The 15,672-nt window shown below is 43.4% G+C and overlaps 2 protein-coding genes across 2 annotated transcripts; one reads left to right on the top strand and one right to left on the bottom strand.

Moving 5' to 3' along the window:
* The first annotated feature begins 6,123 nt into the window (after nucleotides 1-6,123).
* On the top strand, nucleotides 6,124-8,227 carry LOC107378290 (zinc-binding protein A33). Its single transcript, XM_015948418.3, has 6 exons — nucleotides 6,124-6,651; nucleotides 6,764-6,859; nucleotides 6,934-7,164; nucleotides 7,242-7,264; nucleotides 7,341-7,459; nucleotides 7,545-8,227. The coding sequence occupies exons 1-6, from the start codon at nucleotides 6,268-6,270 to the stop codon at nucleotides 8,096-8,098; spliced, it is 1,407 nt and encodes a 468-aa protein (XP_015803904.1). The 5' UTR covers nucleotides 6,124-6,267; the 3' UTR covers nucleotides 8,099-8,227.
* Nucleotides 8,228-9,865: 1,638 nt separating this feature from the next.
* Nucleotides 9,866-11,201, bottom strand: LOC107378264 (G-protein coupled receptor 183-like). The gene has a single exon (XM_054741292.2). The coding sequence runs from the start codon at nucleotides 11,087-11,089 to the stop codon at nucleotides 10,094-10,096; it is 996 nt and encodes a 331-aa protein (XP_054597267.1). The 5' UTR covers nucleotides 11,090-11,201; the 3' UTR covers nucleotides 9,866-10,093.
* Nucleotides 11,202-15,672: the final 4,471 nt, after the last annotated feature.

The raw sequence follows: 15,672 nt of genomic DNA, 5'->3' as shown, positions 1-15,672 counted from the left end.
ACACAACGAGTTTAACCTGATTGCTGTAGTTTTTTAAGACTTCTGCATACTTTCTCGGTGCAGTAATTGACAGCTCTGCAATGGGAGCGGTTATTACGATGGTGTTTCGATCCACTCCGTAGCGCTTAAATGCTCGGGCCATGGTCCCCCCTTTCCTGTAAAGCTTGAGCAGAGATTGGTACCTGGACACAACCTGATTTGGAGATTGGGCTGGAATCATAATTCAGAAAACATAACCAGATTGGAAATGTCAAAAACAAATATGTAATGTAACAATGATTTTAATGAATTAATATTCAAATAAAACTAAAATTTGTAACATTTTTACCCCTCTGATAATCTTTGTCCTTAATCTTCGTTGATGTTTTTCCCTTTTCCTTCTTCAGTCCTTTTTTGGTATTCCTCTTCTTCTTCTTGTCATCATCTGATGACAGTGGAGAGGAGCACTCTGAAGACTCAGACGAACATTTCCTCTATCGCAGCTGTTGTGTTTAACTGAAGGAAATTCTGGACGTGTAAACTCATGAGAATGAGTATAACTGTTGGTCTTCCCAACTTGATCTTGTTGTTTTTTGCATAAACACAAATCTTGTTTTTCTTCCTTTACGTCAAGAGTTCGATTAGATGGAGTTGTTGTCCATTTATTTTCAACTTGAGGAATTTTCAAATAAATGCTGCAACAATAGTTAAAATAGTAATAATAGCAATCTTTACGTCCCCGTAAGCAATCTCTGACATTCCTGTTGTAGAACTAGAGGTTAACTCGGCCAGCCAAGAATAACCGGTTTCTCAGCTACTTTGAATAAATATAGTATTTTACATAATTAGTGAAATCAGATAATTGACTGTAGATAATTATTTTCTAATTGAAGCTCAGGTGCTCTGTGTTTTATTTGTGATGCTTAAATGTTTAAAACCTTATTTTTTGACTGTTGATCTGTGACTTACGTGTGGTCAGTGGAGGTATGAAAATGAAAATCTCAGAGACATCAAAGAGGCCTTTCCACGTGACTTTATTCACAAAGTCCTCACAATTAGAATAATTCTTAGTTTTATGATGAGGTGACGAGAGGGCAGATGGAAGGATCTCTGAACCAAAACTTCAAGAAAACCAGCAAACATCAAAGTCTAACACTAAAGCCTGAGTCATGCTTCTCCATCAGCTCCAACAGGGAGAGACACACACGGACGGAGACATTTTGCCCTCATACTTCTCTGTCTCCTGGGGAGTGTTGCAAAGCAATTCCCCACCAGGACACCAGAGGGCGTAGCGCTGTTCTGTGTTATCCTGTCATGTATCCGGTCCAAGATAGTGTGTTTATATTGTGTTTTTTACACGCTGAAGGTGGTCATGATGCGATCGGGTTACTCCTCTCGGATCTTGCTGATGAGCAGGGTACCCATGCCACAGCCAGTACCTCCACTCAGCTGGAAACCCTGATGGCAGTCACAGCTTTCAGCCTCTTTTCTCACAGCATCCAGGACTGAATCCACCAGCTCAGCGCCCTCGGTGTAGTGGCCCTTGGCCCAGTTGTTTCCAGCTCCACTCTGGCCTGTAGTCAAAGGCATTGTGGTCTATTATAAGTTCATAAAACAAAAATAATGTGCAACGTACAGAAAACAAAGTTGTCAGGTCTAAAAATCTGTCCAAAGGTCCCAGATCTAATGGAATCCATCGCTCCAGTCTCCAGATCCACTAGGATGGCAAGTGGTACGTACTTCCCACCTACAAGAAGGTCTAAACAATAAAATACAGTTCACTGTCTCCATGGTAGGTCCCAGTGGGATCAATGACATGCTCATCGCTGATGATCCCAGAACTAAAGAAAACAAGAGAGGAACAGGCGTGGTGAGAGAGGAGGGAGGCAGGGGAGTTTATAGCCCAAGGCTGGAAAACAAGCAGCTTGCTTAATGTTTTTACTATAGACTTAAGATCGAGAATGGATAAAAATAAAAACGTTTTCACCGAAAGCTGCTTTAATAAAGGAGGTCAAAGCAAAGCAGTAGACCGTAGTCTGTCTCAGGAAAGCATCAGGCAGGTGTCCGGATCTGACTAGCGCTGTTTTACACCGATGGGAAAATCAAATTTGAGTTCTATCTGGTGTTAAAATAAAATAATATGAGTGTGTATGGATACAGATAGAGATTAGATAGAAAATGGTTGGGATAAATTAAAAAGAGTGACAACAGGTCATGAATGAACGGGGGAGGGGAAGGTGCTCCTACACTGACAATAAGGGTTCTCCACCACTACCACCACCATCACCATCATCATCATCATCATCATCATCACTGAAAACCTGAAACTTGAATGTTAATGCAACCTTACTGGGACGTCTTAGCAGAAACCATTAAAATGGTCTGCTGCTCACTGGTGAACACTTGCTGTATGTTGGCGAGTCTCTGATCCTGAAATAACTCCACATTCTCCAGGAATGTAGATTAGCGCCACTCAGGCGCGCATATAGGGTGGGGGACGGGGGGGGGATGTGTCCCCCCCAGATTCAGATCGACCCCAATCCGTCCCCCCAACTAAGGCCAGAAAGAAAACAAAATCGGAGATTAAGCGCTTGAAGCTCCTTTTTCCAATTACATTGAATGCAGCATGACATAAACAAACACCGACTCCAGAGGCGCCAAAGTGGTTGCTGCTAGGATGCAGGATGAAGCGAAAAAGGCAAGCAACGATTACGGCGTGTTTAAGAAGGACCAACAGTGTAAGTAGGCGGGACCGATCTGTCTGTTTATGCGTGTGGGTTCTAGTTTCAGTACGTTGTTGTCAGCGTTGGGACTTACTCGTTATAAGTACCAAAGCCTCATTGCTGACTTTAACAAGTCTCATCTACAAATATGATCCCTCATGAAGTTACTACTTTACACCAGAAGATAGTGGAGATGTGGAACCTTCAGGCTGAGCAAATTTTGGGAGTTTTTAGAGCTTGAAAAACGCCTCCCGCCGAGAGGCTCCCAGTCGGGGAGAGGAGGAGATGCGCGCAGCATGAAGAGTGCAAATATTAGATAAAACGTATAATTGCCGGCAGGTCTGGTCTTTGTTGACAGACCTCTTTGTCTGGTAGTGACTGACTCCGATTATGAAGCAGAATATTGACTCTGATGAAGAAATTCACTCATCCAGCCGGGAAGATGGACGCTGCTGCAGCATCAGACAGCTGGTGCTGCACGAGAGGTGTGTGGAGTTTACAAGCTCCAAACGTTGGGTTTGATGTTGGTTTAACCTTCTCTGGGACGTGATGGATGTAGAAATGACGTAGCGACAATGTAAAAAAAAAGCCGTTAAAAAGGGGCCGATGCATCATGTATGGAAGTCAAAGTGTGTCACATAATCATAAAACAAGTAAAATACAAAATTTAAAAAGAGCTTTATATATTTCTATATAAATAAAAACTTTCCAAATATAATGAAAATTTCTAAATAACGTAAACATACGAAGGAACATCTGTTGGTCAGGCTGAAACGTTTGGGAACCACTGCACTAAGTGATAAGTGAATATTGTTTTTTAAATATATTTTATGTGCAGTTTTTAGGGCTTTTATGTTTTCTGTAAAGATCGGTATGCTGAAAATCATTTAATGTTTTGCATAAAGCATGAGGTTTTGGTTAGTAATTGATTGGGAGAATAACAAATGACTGAATTAAATAGTGGAGCGCCTCTGTCAGTGCGCCCCAGGGCAGCTGTGGCTACATCGTAGCTCATCACCATCAGTGTGTGAATGTGTGTGTGAATGGATGAATGATGCACTGTAGTGTAAAGCACTTTGGAGTCCTTACTCTGAGAGGCGCTATACAAGTGCGGGTCATTTATCATTTATAGTGTTGATCAGGCAGAGCTTTGTTGCACAATGGCTTCAGACACGTATATAAAAGTGTTAGTTTTTACGTAAACCTTTGGAGGAAATTACACAAACTGACTGAGCTCTAGTTAAGGCACTTGCAATAGTTTGTGTATGTGTACGTGTGTGTGTGTTTGGGGGAGGGTACTTTGGAACTTTGTCCCCCCCAGTTTGAAAATCCTATCTGCGCCCCTGGCACCACTGATGCTTGTCTGCATGAAAACCTGCACCTAAAGATGAGAGGAGGATACCTTTACGCCGATCTGGTTGTCACACTGGTCGGCCTGTAAATGCACAATTTCACACATCTTGGACATATGTGTGAGATACTGGTTGGTTGGGTCAAACCTGGGAATCTGGGCGGCACAGAGTCACAGGATGATGGCTCCTGCGTTACATGTTCCGGGATTTCTCGTGCTGCCTCTAGAACGTCCACTGGACTGAAACGGTGAGGCAACTTGACGTCATCGTCATGGCAACCAAAGACAAGAGGAGTGAGGGAGGAACAGAAACCCAATAGAACTGCATTACAGAGTGCAGTTTTCAATTGGACCCCCCCACCCTCACACACACACACACACACACACACACACACACACACACACACACACACACACACACACACACACTAGACAGCACTATGAAGAAGACTTACCCTGAAGGTCCCTGATTCGGTTGAGGACTCATTTGTTGTGACTTGTGTTTCATCCTTGTGAGATGAAAGACAACAACTGTGACATTTTCACACCAACACAACTCTACAATCCCAACATACTGAGGCCTTTAGTTTATTAACTATGGTATATTAATGAGACGTACTATCTATTTTTGACAGTGAAATAGAATCCATGTACACTTCATTTTTATTATAACCAAACTGTCCAACTGTTATCAGTATGAAGCCAGAAAAAAAAAGTTGATCATATGCTGGTCAGAAGCTCTACGGGTCTAAAACACAAGCACATTTAGTAAAATATTCTTAATTAAAGACCTAATTACAAATCTAAAAAACAAACAAATGGAAAAACTATTCTTTAGTCAAGAAGTGGTGTGATGAGCGGTCTACACCCTGGGCCTGTTGACGTCACATGGTTGTGATTCAGTACAAGCAGCATCAGTCTTTTTCTCCCTGAGCGACAAACCAGATTTTAAAAGTTACAACAAAAAACAAAACTGGATGTAAATTATACATATGGGTTACAACTGATACAGGTTTGTCAATCTAAACATTTGAAACTGATTTCATTCATTATTTCAGTGACATATTTTTATATTGCCGTATTTGCCAGTGTCGTTCCCAAACACACTTCATCCTTGATATGAAGCACAAAACATAAATGATTAAACGACCTCAAATAACTAAAGAAATAAGAATTACTCTATTTGTAACTAATTAGTAACTACTATTGATAATTACAAGCCCAGCATTTGTTGAAATGGACATAGGCCACCGGCTGTCATGAGATCATCTTCCATGAAGAATGTGTTGTTTTGGTCAAATCTTAAAATATTATTGTGAAAATAATCCTTAAATATTTGTTGGACATCTCTTAACCCTCCCGCATTGTTAATGGCGTCAGATGGGCCCCAGGTGCTTTTTTATTTTTATTTTTTAGGAGTGCACCACTTCACCCTTGCCAAGGGATAAGCCATGTTCAACCACCCCTTGTCCTGGAGGGGTCACCTGGCAGCGGAAGGGTTAAAAATACTTGCTGGGTAAGAAATCCAGCGGTTCATGGGGTGTTTTACTAAAACGATTCTCAAATTATTCAAAAAGGCAAAACATTTTCTACATGACAACACACACCTCTAGAGCCCTCTTTTACTGTCCTCCTTCACCTGTCTGAAGTGTCATTATAAAAATAACACAAAAAGATGGTTTCCTATTTGAGGACTAGAAAGAAAAACACACTGGATATACCTTTTAGGCTTATTTTAGATTGTTTCAGATGCACCTGTTTGAAGGCAGAGGCCATGAGTTTGACACCACGACTAAAATTCCTGACGTATAAACTCTGTACTGGTTCTGCCCCACGGTTCCTGTCTGGGGCAAACGTTCAGGTGAAACAACATTTTAAACGTTTAGTTGCTGCTGAGTCTCATCAAATCCTGAAAGATGACATTCCAGACTTGTTGCAAGGTACAAACCGGTTTTGGGTGACTCTAATCTGACCAATGGGGCTTTACTTCCTGCTTCTCTGCTATATTTCATTGAGGGCTGTTCACGCTGCTGCAGGACTGACGTTACACCCTCAGAAGGGGTGCACAGGAAAACCAAGAGCATTAGTGAGTCCTGGTCAAGAACAATAGACGAGCATGTTTAACAAGGGGCGGTAAACTGTGTGACCGTGGACTAAGGGACTTCCTGTTTGGATCTGTGGATCTACTAGAGGAGACATTACACGCTGGTGGTCATGTCACTTCCAGAGGAGGATCTTACATGTCCTGTTTGCTGTGACATCTTCAGAGACCCCGTTCTGCTGCCATGTAGCCACAGCTTCTGCAGGGACTGTCTGAAGCGCTGCAGGGACGCAGGGATGCGAGAATGTCCCGTTTGCAGGAAAAAGGGACCCAAGTCCAGTCCTCCATCCAATCTGGCTCTGAAAAATGTCTGCGAGGCTGTTCAGCAGGCCAAGAGGCAAAATTCAGAGGACAAGACAAATTGTAACCTGCATGGGGAGAAATTAAAGCTCTTCTGCCTGGTTGACAAACAGCCCATCTGTGTGGTGTGTCAGTCATCCAAACTGCATAAAAACCACGAATGTTTGCCCAAAGACGAGGCTCTGCAGGACTGCAAGGTAAGAGAAAACAAACCAGTACATTTGTGAAGTGTCAGTTCCGATTGTTGCCTAAACAATCCGAGAAAACTCACGAGTTAAGTGTTGATGAGTCATGTCTGCCAACGTTTAGGATGAACTAGAAGCTTCCCTCAAAAACCTGCGAGAAAAACTGAAAAGCCTTGAAGAAATCCAAAGAACATCAGCTGAACTGTTAAAGCATGTTGAGGTAACACACTGGTGTATGTAATAAAGTTGTTTACTCAAAGACACAGGAAACTGTTAGTAATGATCTCTGTTCAGAGTCAGATGCTGGAAACACAGGCGGCCATCAGGAGCCAGTTTCAGCAGCTACATCAAGTCCTCTACGACGAAGAGTCGTCCAGATTAGCAGCTGTGGAAAGAGAGAAGGAAGAGAAGATCACAGCAATGAAAGAGAAGATTAGAAACACCTCAGTAGATGTGATTAGTGCCACTGAGACCATCGCTGTTATCCAGAAGCAGCTGACGGAAAATGACATGGATTTATTGCAGGTTTGTGCTTTTTAGAGCAAAAGTTGCACGAGAGATGCAAACCAGACCAAACTCTGTTCTTGTGTTCATTCTTTCAGAATTTCAAAGCCACACAGGACAGGTAGGCCGATGCAGCCGAGTGTTTGGAAGATGATTTGATGCATTCATTCAGTGGAAAACAACTGTCGTTGCTGCAGAAGTCAAGGTGTGCTGTCTGGTTTACACAACATGTCTGGGCTGCTGATGGATGTGACGAAACACCTCTCCAACCTGAAATGCAGAGTCTGGGAGAAATTGTTGGACTCCGTTGGCTATAGTGAGTACACCCAGCTGTTACTGTGAAGAACCCAACCCAGACCTGGATTTAAATGTTACTGACGGGCTGATTTCCTGTCTTTTAGCTCATGTAACTTTAGACCCTAACACAGCACACCCCTGCCTCGTCCTATCTGATGACCTCACTTCCCTCCACTACTCTAAACAACCAAGCTGTTGCCCGGACAACCCAGAGCGCTTCCACATGAGTGCAGAAGTGGTGGGCTCAACCGCGTTTGATTCAGGAAGTCACCACTGGGTTGTAGAAACAGGAAGTAGTCCTGACTGGCTCTTGGGCGTAGCCTCGTCATCCGTGCAGAGAAACACTGAAGTCTCTGCTCGGCCTGAGAACGGCTTCTGGACTTTGTGTTTCCGGGATGGAGAGCTCAGAGCAATGACCTCCCCTCCCGCTCTGCTGGAAGTTTCCAATACGCCCAAACAGGTCAAAGTACAACTGGATTATGAGAAAGGAATGGTGTCCTTTCTGAACCCTGCAGACAACTCACTCATTTATGCATTCACACAGACGTTTACGGAGCCTTTGCTTCCATATTTTTACACAAAAAGCAGTCGACCACTGAGAATAAAGCCAGAGAAGGTTCTGATCACAACGCTGATTCATCCATTCACTCCACCTTAATTTTACCAGCATGCCGTGAGACTGACTCCACAGCAGCACACCAGTAAAGGTGATCAGGAGTTTGTTTGCAAATAAAACCCCTACATAACACACACACACACACACACACACACACACACACACACACACACACGCACACACACACGCACGCACACACACGCACGCACGCACGCACGCACGCACGCACACACCTAAGGGCACACTTACCTGAAGGCATCCACAGAGAAAGCATTTGTGATGCTGCACATTAAAATATGAGCAAAATCGAACATCTAACTAAACACGACTGTTGTTGTTTTATGTGTGTTTGTTTTTGTGCTATTTTACCAAATGGTCGTCGTCGTCGTCTTCCTCCGCTTGTCCGGGTCCGGGTCGCGGGGGCAGCATCCCAACTAGGGAGCTCCAGACCGTCCTCTCCCCGGCCTTGTCCACCAGCTCCTCCGGCAGGACCCCAAGACGTTCCCGGACCAGATTGGAGATGTAACCTCTCCAACGTGTCCTGGGTCGACCCGGGGGCCTCCTGCCGGCAGGACATGCCCGAAACACCTCCCCGGGGAGGCGTCCAGGAGGCATCCTGACCAGATGCCCAAACCACCTCAACTGGCTCCTTTCGATCTGGAGGAGCAGCGGTTCTACTCCGAGTCCCTCCCGAATGTCCGAGCTCCTCACCCTATCTCTAAGGCTGAGCCCGGCCACCCTACGGAGGAAACTCATTTCGGCCGCTTGTATCCGCGGTCTCGTTCTTTCGGTCGTTACCCAAAGCTCATGACCATAGGTGAGGATTGGGACGTAGATCGACCGGTAAACCAAATGGTGCATTTTTCATTTTCTTGTGTTTTTTGCTATGCGGGTCTTGTTTTTTTTGGGTTTGTCAGTGTTTTAAATAGCATTGTTTGCTTTGAGGAATACAGGAGTGCTTCATGCAACCCTGTTCTGCTTTATTGTTGACATTTTTCTTTCAACTCAGTAAAATGTTTTTGTTTACTGTTCTTTTGTTTAGATTAATGTAAATAATTCTAACAAACACAGAGGAATTGTGAAAAGACTGTGTCAAATACAGTCCAGGCCAAAAGTTTGGACACATCTTCTCATTCAATGAGTTGTCTTTACTTTCATGACCATTTACATTGGTACATTCTCACTGGAGGCATCAAAACACACGTGGAGTTATGTACTTAACCCAAAAAGGTGAAATAACTGAAAACATGTTTATGTTTTATTTGCTCTGATTACTGCTTTCCACACTCTTGGCTTTCTCTTGATGGACTTCAAGAGGTGGTCACCTGAAATGGTTCCAGAGGTGTTTAGCACTTGTTGGCCCCTTTGTAAACAGTCATGGTCATGAAAATAAAGAAAGCACATTGAATGTGTCCAAACTTTTGGCCTGTGCTGTGCTGTATGTTACTGTAATCTGCAACAAAATTAAATAGATAAAACATCAAATGTGATTTAAATTTTAAACCAACAGATCCTCTAACTCTTTCTTTGATCCCCTTAAACGTATGATACATTTTCAAACATCAGGAAGTCATTTTTATTGCCAACGAGACGATTAAAATAATTTTGGTGTCTGATTCTTAACGTTCTTTTTAGATGTGACCACAAAAAGGGGACCAGAAGCTTTCCTACACACATCACTAAACACAACAAACACTTTATTTACGTTAGTGGGGATATTAACAACGTTCACCCAGTGGAATAGAACTGGTGTTTCTCATTTTGAACACATGATGGCGCCAAAATCAAACAAATGTTTTGGTCCTTGCCGCCAGTGAACCTTACAGAAAGAATTAAAGTAATAAAATACTTTCTAATCGCATTAGTTCTCTGTTGTTATCTATAGTATCTATAGTATTTCTGTCTCTACTCGTGTATTTTTAATTAACGTGTATTTTTCTGCATTTGTCCATCAGGACAAAAGCATCTTCCTCCTTCCCCCTTTCTTAGTGAAGGTGCAGCTTCTAGAGCGACTAATATGATTTTTTCAGCCTGTGTTTATGCTGATGTGTTTTGTGTGGACACGTTTTGGCTGTTTGCTGCAGGGAAACAAGAGTTTAACTTCTTAATGCAAGCCTCTGACAGGAAAGGAACCTTCTCCAGGCGAGACAAGTAGACGAGCGGCTGGATGGTGCTGCTGATGTTCAGGAAGGCGAAGCCGGCAGGCTGCACATAGCAGCGGAACACATCAGGCGAGTAATGGTCTTCAAATGGGAACAGTGCCACCAGTGGGAGGTAGTTGAACACGACGATACACAGGATGGAGAGCACCATCTTGAAGGCCTTCTTCTTCATGGGATGCATTTCATCCTTCCTTGAGCTGTGGGACTTCTTCAAGGCCCAAAGGATGCTTGCGTTGCACACCACCATCCAGGCAAACGTTGTCAGGATCTCCCCGGTGAACACTTTCTCAAAGCTGGGAAGACCCCCCACCATCTTGGCTGCAGCATAGGCGAAGGTGAGGCAGAGCACCAGAATGGTGAGACTCAACCTGTACTTGAAGTGTTTCAGTTGCCCAAATGCGATTGGAAAGAGCACTGCCACAAAGCGATCCAAGCAGATGCAGGACAGGAACAGAGGAGCCGTGGTGTCTTTCACACCGAAGGAGAACTTAACGGCTGCCCACACCTGTTTGCTCTGCCACAGGTAAAGGTTAAGCAAGTTGAGGGGGGTCATGACACCAAAGTAGGCGTCCATGAAGGCCAAGCAACCCAGAAATATGTCTGAAGTGGAAGGCTCTTTTCTATTGTGGATGAGAACCGCAATGACGAGCACATTTGCAGGGATTCCCACAAAGACGTTGATTATCTGAATGGTGAGGTCAAAGAGAATGGCCTCTATGTAGTGCTCACAGCCGTCAAACACGCTGAATGGCTTCATGCTGATGTTAGAGGTGAAGTTTACAGGCAACCCGTCTCTATTCATGCTTCTAAATCTGCAGCAAACAGGACTCTGATGGGAGAAAAACAAGAAGACATTATTGATTGGATTCATTTGGTTGTCTTTTTCCCTAACCCTAACCCTAACCCTAACTACAGGCAGTGTCACATAAAACCAGCTGTTCAGCTGAGCTCTTGCTTGTGATCTTAGAGAAGTTTAATCTCAGTAGGACGCGAGAGGCTGCAGAGGCAGCTGTCAGACAATAAAAACATGTTCCAAACACCACCGGGGCCTCTCCTCGGGCTGTTATCTTGTTATTGTGTCTGTGTGGACTCTCCTCTGGGAAGCACAGACATGTCTAACTCACTTAGAGACTCCTTCTGCTGGCACCACCCATTCACAGCAGAATAAAAGGCCAGCGAGTCTCAGATTTGAACAGCAAAGGTCACGGTTCGCACGCGGGCAACAGTGGTTGAAATGTGGAAACGTTCTGGAGATTTTCAAAGGTCGTTTATGAAATGTAGATGATGAAATAAGCAAGAGAACTTGAAAGATGAGCTGAATTGAAACATTTAAACTGGATTTGGGGTTTTGTTTATTATTGTGCTCATTGTCTGGTTTTAACGCATTCAAGAGGACCGTAAGCTTTGTGTGTGTTGAGCTGAAATTCAGCAGTCTCAGATTTCACCTGCCTGCAGTGGTGGACTACTGAGACCACCAGGAGGACCGTTCTGGTTTGATGTGGACCTTTCGAAGCCTCTGTCCGTCAGCAGATGGAGATTTTAACCTCCCTCTGCTGCCAGCTCCACCTCAGGCTGCACACTCCCCCGTGAGATTAATCACAGTGACGGAGGAGGACGCGCTTTGCCAGCGATGCTTGTCCCCGCAGACTTTAGACTTAATCAATTGTGTTTTTCCTCAGGCATTTGTTCTGACAATAAAAACAACAAAACACAGTGGTAAACAGTGTTCTAGAGGATGTAACTTGATGCTGGACAGCACTAGTTTATCTCAAGACTTGAAATGATTAACAAGGTGACTCGAATGCCCTGAAATAATTTGTAGGTTAAACCGCTAATATGGACTTTTGTCATGTTAGCATTGAGGTTAAACAAAATGTTTCGGTGAAAGCGAACATTTAATTATGACATTACTGAAAATCAGGGTTTGTTTGCTCTCTTTTTACCATATTTGTGACATTTGTGATGAAAGAGAATAAATGTAATTGCATCCATAAGAGAACATCTGGCCACCTCTGATTTAATGTTCTAACTCTTTGGATTGTCATGTTATTGAGAATCCACATTTACACGTTGGAGTGATTGTACACAAGCATAACATACTGCTGTAATGTTGAATTTAGTCATTTAGCACAGCTTTGACCCAATAGAAAATTTGATAAATGCATCCAGAGTGATGCCCAAACACACCAACAGTTGTTCAGTTTCTTTTTTCTATCAGCTGTTAAAAATGTGGTGATCCGATCTTCCTAATGACAATAAACTCATAATTTAAAGACAAGCTGATGCTGTTTAAAGTCAGGGTAAGGCCTCCTCCTATCTATTATTCACCAATATTAGATTTTATTATGAAAACCAAAGCTTTTCAAATAAAACTAGATTATTAAAGTTTTAATATTTAAAGTGAATACCTACCAGTAAGTGCTGATCTGACCCGTGCAGTGAGTGTAAAGCAGTGTGTGTGTGTCTGTGTGTGTATTTATACGTTGTTTGAAACGTCGTAGATTCGACGCTGACCATGGAGGGAGGATCCGTTAGAAATCATAAGAGACTTTTGACTCTTTCTTTGGAAGCATCTTTGCTTCCTCACAGGTTTGGAATCCTAAGTGTGTGCTGGAGGTAGGTGACCTGTAGGTGACCTGTAGGTGACCTGTAGGTGACCTGTAGGTGAGTTGAAGCCCCGATTTATTTTTGACAGCCTGAATTGCTTTTATCCTCAACAGGAAGTGTGAACAAACATCGAACCAGTTCGTCAAATTCAGGTTCGCTCATCATCCATGTCCTCATATCTCCAGTTACTGGAGATCATCAGCATGAGGAGCCAAAGAGAAATGTTCTGGTTTCAGATGGTTACAGTGTTTCCTACAGAGGAAATGCCACCTGAAGCCCCTCTCTCTCCAGCATTAGTGAGGTGGTGTGAGTCAGGGTGGTGCAGAGTCCATACGAGTGACTCGTGTCTAAAAGTGATGTTTTCAGTGAATGGTTATTAACATAGGACCCAATGTTCTGTAACCTGGAGAAGCCACAAGTCACCCAGCAGAGACCATTATGGGTAGTTTGCATTAGCTCATGTTGGTCTGAGGGGGCAGTAAAGGACTGCACTTCATGCTCCAAACAGCCGGGTCTTAAACTTCTGATGCTTTTATAGATATCACATGATATCGACCTTTATTCTAAACTCACCAGAAAACGTTGAGATTCCATCAGATTTCATTCCAAAATGCCACAAAACTGTCAAAAGATTTAGTTTCAGTGAAGTTTTTGACTTAAACCTGTATTTTGTCCTAAGCACACTCTAAAACGGTTTCCCCAACATTCCTCCTGCTCAGTTTGCCTCCACCTGCTTCTTCAAATTAAAGTATTTACCCACCAGGCTTCTGGCATCAGTGCTGCCGCGGCAACGCTGACCCAGGAAAGCACAACACACCAACGACGAGAGAAATAATGCTAAACCTCAGAAGTTTACGTTTACTGAAGCTTCATGAATCTGCCACAACACAAAACATGTTGTTAATAGTGTAAAGAAAAACTTTGGCTGGTTCAGCCATATTGTACGGAGAAACTGTCTTTACTCAGTTTTATTGTTAAGAAGACTCAAAGGTTGTTTTCATCGATAAACTGACGATAATATCTGTGTGTCTGTGTTTCAGTTCAATGAGGAAACCCGTTTGACAATTAAAAGTTTTAATTCTTCAAATTAAACTAATGATTTTGAAATTGACAAACAGGAAATAACAATCAACATTGGCAACTTTGTGGGACAATCTTTAACAGTTGATATGCTGTTCTTGCTCAAATAGACCTTGTGGTGAATTTATGAAGATTGAGAATGTCGTGACATGAATGCGTGTGTGAGTCTGATTTTGCTTCAGGAGGGAACAGGTGTCTGAGTGAAGTGATGGTTTGGATAAACTTAGGTCTTATCAGAGAACTGCATCAAACGCTAAACACCGTGCTGTCTCACCGAACTCTTGTGGACCCTCTTTCGGATCCGGGCCGTGGAGGATGTTGTGGTTCATCCAGATGACACCGGCGGCTGACAGGAGACGTAGGTGTCGAACGGAACCGGTCCAGAGTTGCCCTCGGTACACGTGGATGGTAGAGCGTTTTGTCGATGCGCTTTCTTAAGTTAATTCACTCAGAAATCAAAAGACTCGGTAATGAGTCTGCGTTAGAAGTCGCGATTCAGCTATTCTGCCTGGCTGACAGGAACAGCGTGAGGGGGGGGAAGAACGAGCCAACAGGCTCTGCCCCCCCTTTGGTTTTCAGGTCCTCTCTCTTTCGTTGTCAAGCACGAACTGAAACCATAAGACTGAAACTTACCAAAAGCCTTTCTCCTCTCAAAGCAAACGTGTGCGTCATCAAATGTGTCTGGAGTTTACCGTGAGCAGGTGTGTGTGGATGTGTGTGTGAAGGTCAGCAACGAACATCCTCAACACTATCTAATTAAGGATTCATTAAGCCATTATAATTACCCCAAAGCATAAGAACCATTCATTTGATTAAACACATTTACAATGAGCAAAATGATAATGGTTACTTTAACATTAAAATCAAGAAAAAGAAGTTTAAACTTTATGTTTTGACTTGGTCTGGGTACAACTCATGGAAACACATCTTCTGGTAGACTGCAGGTGGCAGATGTTATGGTTTCCTCCCAGACTCGCTGGCGTTCAGGTCTTAATCTGTGGGTGAAAGTTCTCAGCGACCCAGCTTTGACCCAGCTGAGTCCAGCACCACCTTTGTGACAGAAAACCCATATTTCCTCACGTTACAACAGTGAAGCTTGGGCTTAGTTGAAGATGAAGCTAAATGCAAGTGGAAACTTTGAGGACTCGTGTCTTATATAAATGCAAAGTAAATACATTCTGTTAGGGCACGTTGCCCCCTTTGTCTTGTGTGTTTTCCATGCCTGTCTCATTTATGTAAATGTTTTCTTTAATGTTGCAGGGGACAGCAGAGATTAAGTGTTATAAATCAGGATTAGACAGCTGCATGCGTTTCTCTGGAGGTAATTTAGATACCAAAGCCAGCACTCAGGACCAGTCGCTGGTGACGCTGTGCAGAAACCCGACAGTCACATGGTTTATTCAAACTTGAGACGTAAAGAAATCAACGGTTATGTCAGGCTGAGCAGGAGGTTAGGACCCAAAAAAGCAGAACCCACGAGACAGGAGCAGATGTAAATAAGTCAATCCTTTATTTAAAGGAGGAGGCTTGGTCCAGCGGTCCAAAAACAAAACAGAAGCTCACAACTGATCACGGACTCGGGCGAAACTCGGGAGGAAACAGAACAACGTAGACACAACGATGGAGCGACAAACACTGAAGGACAAGACAGGGTTTTTAAACACAGAGGGAGGTGATCAGGGGAACAGGTGACAGGTGTGAGGAGTGAGATCTGGAGGGAAGGCAGGTGCGTACAATAACCTAAATGAGGGGAAAGAAACAAGCAGG

This window comes from Nothobranchius furzeri, chromosome 5, assembly GCF_043380555.1.
Source record: "Nothobranchius furzeri strain GRZ-AD chromosome 5, NfurGRZ-RIMD1, whole genome shotgun sequence".
In the NCBI taxonomy this organism is placed as follows: Eukaryota; Metazoa; Chordata; class Actinopteri; order Cyprinodontiformes; family Nothobranchiidae; genus Nothobranchius; species Nothobranchius furzeri.
Note: the sequence above shows the minus strand (reverse complement) of the source record. Positions and strands in the feature narration are given on the sequence as shown.